Below are 7,507 nucleotides of genomic sequence, written 5' to 3' on the forward strand. Positions count from 1 at the left end.
TGTCCCAGGCTTCTTTATTTAAAAACAAAGTGATGACTGACGTGTTTAAAATCAAGAACATCGATGAATTTTACCTTCCTTCCGACTATTTCCCTCGAAACTCCCTGCCCCCGTTCTTCATATTCCCAACTAATTGAATGTTTCCTATTTATTGAATGAAAAACCTAACTCCAAAAGCCCTGGCACAAATCCCAGGGTCCTGTTTCCCCAGTTTCTCCTGCTTTCTTCATCCCCCACTCCTGCCCCCACCCCTCAGAGAAAAGCAGACACCTCAGTTTGAATGCATGAGAAAGCCCAGAGTGGTGAGCTGGACAAAAGGGAACACTTCACCCTCAAAGGTCAAAGGGACCAAGGAGTACAGAATAGTGAAGTGAGAGCCCCCATAGTCTAGGCTACTGAAATGGGCCCTGGTGCTAGAGAAAAGCACACTGGTGACCCCATGAAAGGAGACTCAACAGCCTCAATATACTATCATTGGGAATAGTTCCTGCTTGATTGACTGCCCTTCTGGTACCAGGTACAGAGCCACACTCAGACTATGTGCTTGTTGATGCCAAGCTACTTAGTTCTCAATGCTTAACTGCTCTCCCTTTCGAGCCTGATGCAGGAGGGACTCCTCTTTGCCTTTCCCCTGAAGATTCTCCTTGTTGTCAGCTTCCTCCACCTATTTCTGCAGCAGGGGACACAGCTTACACACATTACTGACCCTGAGCTGCAGAGTCCCAAAACAGCATTTGCTCCTTTGGCTAAATACCTTCCCACAGGGTGATCCTCTTCTGCTTTGGAGCTTCTGTAAAGTTCTGATGTCCTGAGACCCTTCCAGGTTTTGCTGCAGCTTCACCTTGTCCTGCTTCGTGCTACCAGGAAAACAGCACAAGGCTTGGGGGAGGCCCCTTCAGAGTTGCTCTCAATCCTGGCCCCAGACTAGACTTCAGGCTGAGAAGTTTCCAGCAGCCTTGAGGATCCAGCCCCATTCCAACCTAAAGGACCCATTACACCATCCCTCTACAGAACTCACATAGCACTGAGTACCCCCAAAACTTCAGCTACTCTCCAACCCCTGCCCAATTCCTGGACCATATTGGAGGAGGCACAGAAGAGGGGTGTTGGAAGCCCAGCCAGGTGAGAAGGTCAACCCAGCCCAGCTCCAACCCGCCTGACCCATCACCTACACCTACCCCTACATCTGTGGAAGTAAAAGGGCAAAATTCAAAAGCAAGTAGCTATCCTGCAGTGGGGAAGAAAGTCCACCAAGCTGGGGACCTGGACCACATTAATTTTTGAAAGTTATTTTTTGTTAGGTAAAATTCTGAGTTGGCAGGTCTCTTTCCCCCACAGTTTGAAATATGTCACTCAATTACTCAGTTATCTTCTGGCTGTGTACTTTTCCCCTCCCCTCTCACTACCTTCAAACTTTTCTCTATCTTTGGTTTTTAGCCACTTCAGTATAACGTGTCCAGGTGTTTTTGTGTTTTTATTTTCTTATGATTTGGTTTCTGTTTGTTTTGTTTATTCTGCCTCAGGTTCTATGTTTCTTGATTCTTTGGTTTGATGACTTTCATTATCTTTGAAAAATTCTTGACCATTATGTTTTCCAAATATTCCTTCTACCCAACTCTCATTCTTTTCCTCTAAGTTTCCAGTTACACATAAGTCAGATAACTTGATAGTCCTTCACAGTACTAGAATATTCTGGTTTTTTTTTTTTTTTTTACTCTTTTCTTTCTTTGTGTTTAATTTTGATATCTATTGACCTATATTCAACATCACTGTTGTTTCCTCTGCTGTGTCTAATTTACTGATGAGCTCACCAAAGGCATCCTTTATGTTTGTTCTCATGTTTTTAAAAAATTATTTCTACCATTTTCACTTGACATTTAAAAAACACTTTCTGTCTAGCTCTAAATTCTCTCTAAATCTGATCATGCATGGAAACTTTAATGTATGAATCATGATCATTTTAAATTTCCTGACTGATAATCCCAACTTCTGAGTCATATCTGACACTGGTTCTTTTGATTGTTTTGCCTTTTGACATTGGGTTGTTTCTTTCTTGTTTTTTTTGTTGTTGTTGTTACTGTTGTTGTTTGTTTGTCTCACAAGTTTTATCTGAAGTCTGGTCTTCATGTGTAGGACAATAAAAATGGAAGTAAATCGTACTTAAAGGACAAATGAAATACCCGGAATTATAAAAACTTAAAATTCTTTTTATTAGCTGAAGTGTATATTTCAGATACCAAGTTAAAATGGACATTGACTATAAACTTTTGTAGAGTGTATTGTATATGTATGTGGTGGGGGTCAGACTCTTAAAGGTATGAGGTAAAAGGAAAAACCACTTTGAGATTCTGCTTAGATCTGAATAACATCTGGATAGATGGGGCATATCCAAAGTAGTGAGAGGACCCCCAACCATTGAGATTTCTGTAAAGTAATAATCGCTTCATATGAAATAGTATAATACATGTATGCCTGGTTTCTATATAAAACATTCAATTCTACCGTAGGGGAAAAGGGGTAGGTATCTTAGTTTGTGTTCTGCCACAGACTGAGACATTGTTTGAGTGCAGTAATTTATTTGTGAATAGTTGATGAGTGAGAAAGTGATGAAGTGAGACAGGAAAGGGAATGCAGCTGATAAAGGGTAATTTACCAAACAAGTTACAACTGTGGGCAACCAAGCTTAATCATTTTTGGAAACACCATGAGCCAGTATAGAGCATGAACGTCAAATTTATATCAGCCAGAGGGCAAAGGATCTGGGGTATTTATTCTCCAACTCCTGCCAATCATTGGTTGATAAATGGTCTGGGGGAGAGTCTATGAACAGTAGTCATTTCCCAGTTCCTCCAATCTGCCTTAAATGCCTCTGGCCATCAGAGAAAGCCCTCAGATGAAGATGTATAGTCAGAAAAGACATGGGCAGGCACCAACAGTATCTGTGATAGGGAATATATCGGAATCAATGGACATTGTGATCTGTGACTCACATTGAATGAGTCATTCAACACTAGCTATTATAGTGAGTCAGACTATATCTCAAGCAACCCATTCTCAAAAACCTTAAATTTAGGTTTGTCCACATATAACAAAAGAAATGATGAAAATTGCTCTTACAGGATTAGAAAAGTGGAAACAGTGTTTCACAGTGAGTCATGGCATACAATTTATACTATGTAACACTTAACATTAGGGCCTTTTAATTGGAATAAAGTTTCCTCTGATAGTTGCCAAAATTCCCCTAAAATAGTGATGGAATGTTATTTAATTTGTTTTCTAGTCTTTAAAAATCTAAGCAAATACTCTTCCCAGTCACATCATCATCATCCATTGGGTCATTGCTTATGGTGTCTAATACACAGGGCAGCCAGCAATACAATATTGTGTTGTGAATAGTGCCCCTGAGTTAAGCAGTGCACACAGTTTGCATGGCCATTCAAAATTCCTCTGTACACACTTTGTTATAACACTATTCATGGAACCCATTTTTCTCTCAGTAGTTTATAAATGTTGTTCCATTGTCTCTGTACTTTCAGTGCAACAAATGGGAAGTCAAATATTACTGTACTTATCTTTTGCCAATTCTAGAATCACCAGTTTAGACGGTGTAAATACACAATAGACTCCCTCCAGTGGTCAGTTCTCTCCAAAAATACTCTCAAAAAATAAATTCTATATATGAGATTTTTCTGATGAGTTTGAATATTATATGGCTTTACAGCACTTGTGCTTGGAAATAACAGTGTCCTTTTTCACAAATCTAAACCCTTTCTCCCTATCTGGTTGAAGAGAGGACAGGACAACTTGCAGAAGCATGGATGGATTAGATACTTTGATCTCTATCAGCACCAAAGATGCCCCTATTAAGTTCTTCCACTTATACAACAAGGACAATTTTCTCCCAGAACTGATTAGATTTGTAGAATTTTTTAATTCATTTGGCTTCAATGTGTTCATTCCTCTTGTCACTGCCTGTTTAGATGGCCGATTACATTTATATAATCATTTTTAGTTCACGTACTCTCTGTGCTCTGAAGATAGTCTAAGACAGGGAAGTGGAGCTGCATTTCTGGCTTCAGTTCTCAGCCTTGCATCCTCTTACCTTGCATACCTGTTGTGTCTATACATCAGGTTTTCTGTATATGTAATTCTTCCTCTTAATTCTTCCTTACTGATCAGCAATATCAGGTCATCACCTAAGGATTTTGCAACAGCAACAGGTAGCCAATGATGATATAAATTCAAAAAATTTTACATTTTCTAGCTTAGAATTCCTTTAAATTTAGGAGATGGCCAACAGAGAAAGTCACGACACATTCCGTACAGAGCAGTCAATGAAAGAACAATAAATATTACATTGTAAGTTTTTACAATCACTTCAGAAATTAGAACCATTCCATACTGGCACTTACCCAAATTAAGAAGTGTTGCATCATGTAATTGCAGAAATAAATTATTTTTACTTAAATAGTAAACATGCAAGAGATTATAAGAAGTGTGAAAATATGTAAATTTATGTTTCTGCCTTATTAAACATTGTAAAGATTAATACAGTAGACTGCTAATATCTGAGGAAATATATTCTGAAATCTTTTAATATCTGCAAAGTCTTGAATACCACTATTACCTATAATTTTCCTGATAAAATGCACTATGTACTTACATATATTTAAACCATGTTCAGTAGTTCACTTTTTATTTTATCGCAGCTACCATTATTCTCCAGTAAAATCCACCAGTCTCTTATATTCTGTGCTTTTTCAACATTTTCTTTATTACAAAGAAATTTTCCTCTTCAGGGACAATCTCCTCCAAGAAGTCACTTCGTCGTAGTCTCTGAACAGTTGAGAAGCAGCAAGAATTTTGATATGCAAGCTCTAGACAATTATCTTCACTCAGTCACACCAAACTCAAACAAAGAAACATGCAAATGTCTGCCACAGCAAAATTACAAACTACTATATCAATTTAGAAGGAATTTACAGAGTCAAACATTGAAAATTCTAAATCTTTTGTTTTAAAAAGGATGTTCTATTTTTCAATAAAAATTCAGTTTTCTGTGGTATGAAGACCTCCTGCCATTGAAACAAATATCCATTGAAGCTGACTTTCATCAGACAGCACTCAGAAACTACCCTAGACATGCCTTCTCTTAAAATTATAAAGCCAAGGCTAATTTGCATAACTACAGACCCCTTGTATTTTGCAAAGTTTGAAAAGAACAAGTTTGAATTTTGCCTTAAGAGCTGTTTATTTATTCATTATTCTCCTCAAGGCACCTATAACCTCTTTGTTCCTCAGACTATAAATAAAAGGATTTAGCAGAGGAATTATGATTGTATAAAATAAAGAATATAGTTTATCCTGATTTTCAGCTGGTCCAAACCCAGGATGCACATACATGAAGAAGAGAGTGCCATAGAACAAGGAAACAGAGAGCAGGTGGGCACTGCACGTGTAGAAGGCTTTGCTTCTGCCCTTTTCAGACTTCATTTTCCGGATGGCAAAGAAGACATAGCAGTAAGAGATAATGATACTCATAAAAGTGAAAGACTGTATAAAGACTGAAAATATAAAAATCAGGAGCATATTAACTCTAGGATCAGTACAGGAAATCTTAAATAGTTGTAAAATTTCACAGTAGAAATAATGTATTACATTGGACTTGCAGAAAGTTAATCTAAATAACAAACCCACATGCATCAGGGGATGAAGAAACCCGATAATATAAGAGACACCTAATAATTGAGTGCAGAAGATATTGGACATCACCACTGGATAAAACAAGGGGTTGCATATGGCCACATAGCGGTCATAGGCCATCACCACCAGGAGGAAACATTCTGTGTTTGCACTGGAAGCAAAAATATAAAATTGGGAGATGCAGTCAAACAGGGATATCATATGATTCATAGATAAGAAATTCATTAGCATTTGGGGAGTCACAGAGGATGAAGAACAAGCATCTGCAAAGGCTAAACTGCCCAGAAATATGTACATGGGTGTGTGAAGATGGGGGTCCTTCCAGATGAGAAAAATCAGTCCAAGGTTGCCCACCATCGTGGTGAGATAGATCACCAAGAACACCAGGAACAGGGGGACCTGCAGCCTTGGAAGATCTGTAAGTCCAGTGAGAACAAACTCAGTCACCAGTGTCTTGTTTGCCACCATTATATTCACTCAGTCTATCACTGCAGTAAAAGGGTAGGTGAAGAACACAGTAATGAAAGACCATGAAAATAATCACATTTTATTTGAAAAAAATACATCTTCCTTGTTTATGTATCCCCTCTAATCAGGACATTTACCTTTTATCCTTGAGTAAATATTCTTTACAAATGATAAGTATTTGGGAAACTGGTCCCATAAACTAGGGGGAAAAATATACACATATATATACATATAGTAATGATTTCATGACTTGTATAAAAGAAGTGAGCTTATTTTGTAATTTGGAAAGATTGATTGTAATTTAAGAATCATCTTCTAATATAAAAATCTTTAAAAATAGGTATAGAATCTAGCTATTTAAATATGCTAAAGAATAGTTATCAAAACTAATAGCACACATTCTAAATAATACAGCATCTCCCTTCAAATTAAGAACAGATATAGAATATGATATGGCATGGAAGTAGGAAAGTATAATAGTAAAACAAAACAAAGACTCCAAAGCAGATTCAAGTATATATTGGAATTTAATATATTACATGGGTGATTTTTCAATTGAGAAAAATGATGATTTATTCAATAAATAGTATGACTATATTTGCCTATCTATCAGGAAAAAAGTAAGAATGACTCCCTTTCTTATGCCTGTTTTAAAGCTGCTGCCAGATAAAGGACTTAAAAGTTAAAAAATAACAAAACAAAAATAAACAACTAAACACTCTAAGAAAAGTCATAAAATAAATATAATTTAAATATATTACAAAAATTTTTGACTAATGTAAGAAACCCATAAATTATAAAGAAATATATAGGTATATTTAATCTACTACTTCATGAAAATCGAGTATATATCAAATCTATAATAAGGTAAAAGATTAATAAAATTTAGGAAGAAATATATATAATAAATTAAGATAAAATATCAGTACCTATCACATACCAAAAGTATTACAGATTGATAAGAAAAGTCAAATAATTCAATAGAAAAATGAAAATGGAATTGAATGGGTGAGTCACAGAAAAATATGTCAACATATATTCAAAAAATGTAGGAAAAATTGCTCTCCTTCCTCAATACTCAAGATGTGCAAATAAAATAGCAGTAAGACATCATTTTTCACTCCTCAGATTAGCAAAATTTATTGCTTAATGAAATTTGGAAATGGCCACTCTCACATTTACTGGTGAGAATATAAATTAAGCTTTTAAAAACAATTTGGCAGTCTCTTAAAAATAAAATACACATACTCTTCAACCCAGCAATCCATGTCTGCAACCCATTCTATAGCAATAGCATATCATTTCATAGGAAGAAAAGTCTACTGCAGCATTGTTC

At 36.3% G+C, this 7,507-nt stretch overlaps 1 protein-coding gene and 1 pseudogene across 1 annotated transcript; both read right to left on the reverse strand.

Annotated features, from left to right (window-relative positions):
- Positions 1-562: 562 nt before the first annotated feature.
- On the reverse strand, positions 563-4,109 carry LOC112063989 (POU domain, class 5, transcription factor 1-like; annotated as a pseudogene).
- A 1,141-nt stretch (positions 4,110-5,250) lies between these two features.
- LOC102984531 (olfactory receptor 5AC1-like) lies at positions 5,251-6,174 on the reverse strand. Its single transcript, XM_024120299.1, has one exon. It carries the CDS (start codon positions 6,169-6,171, stop codon positions 5,251-5,253), a length of 921 nt encoding a protein of 306 aa, XP_023976067.1. The 5' UTR covers positions 6,172-6,174.
- Positions 6,175-7,507: the final 1,333 nt, after the last annotated feature.

This window comes from Physeter macrocephalus, chromosome 1, assembly GCF_002837175.3.
Source record: "Physeter macrocephalus isolate SW-GA chromosome 1, ASM283717v5, whole genome shotgun sequence".
In the NCBI taxonomy this organism is placed as follows: domain Eukaryota; kingdom Metazoa; phylum Chordata; class Mammalia; order Artiodactyla; family Physeteridae; genus Physeter; species Physeter macrocephalus.

Coding starts and splice junctions, on each gene's coding strand:
- LOC102984531 (XM_024120299.1), bottom strand. CDS start 6,171: ATGGTGGCAAACAAGACACTGGTGACTGAGTTTGTTCTCACTGGACTT.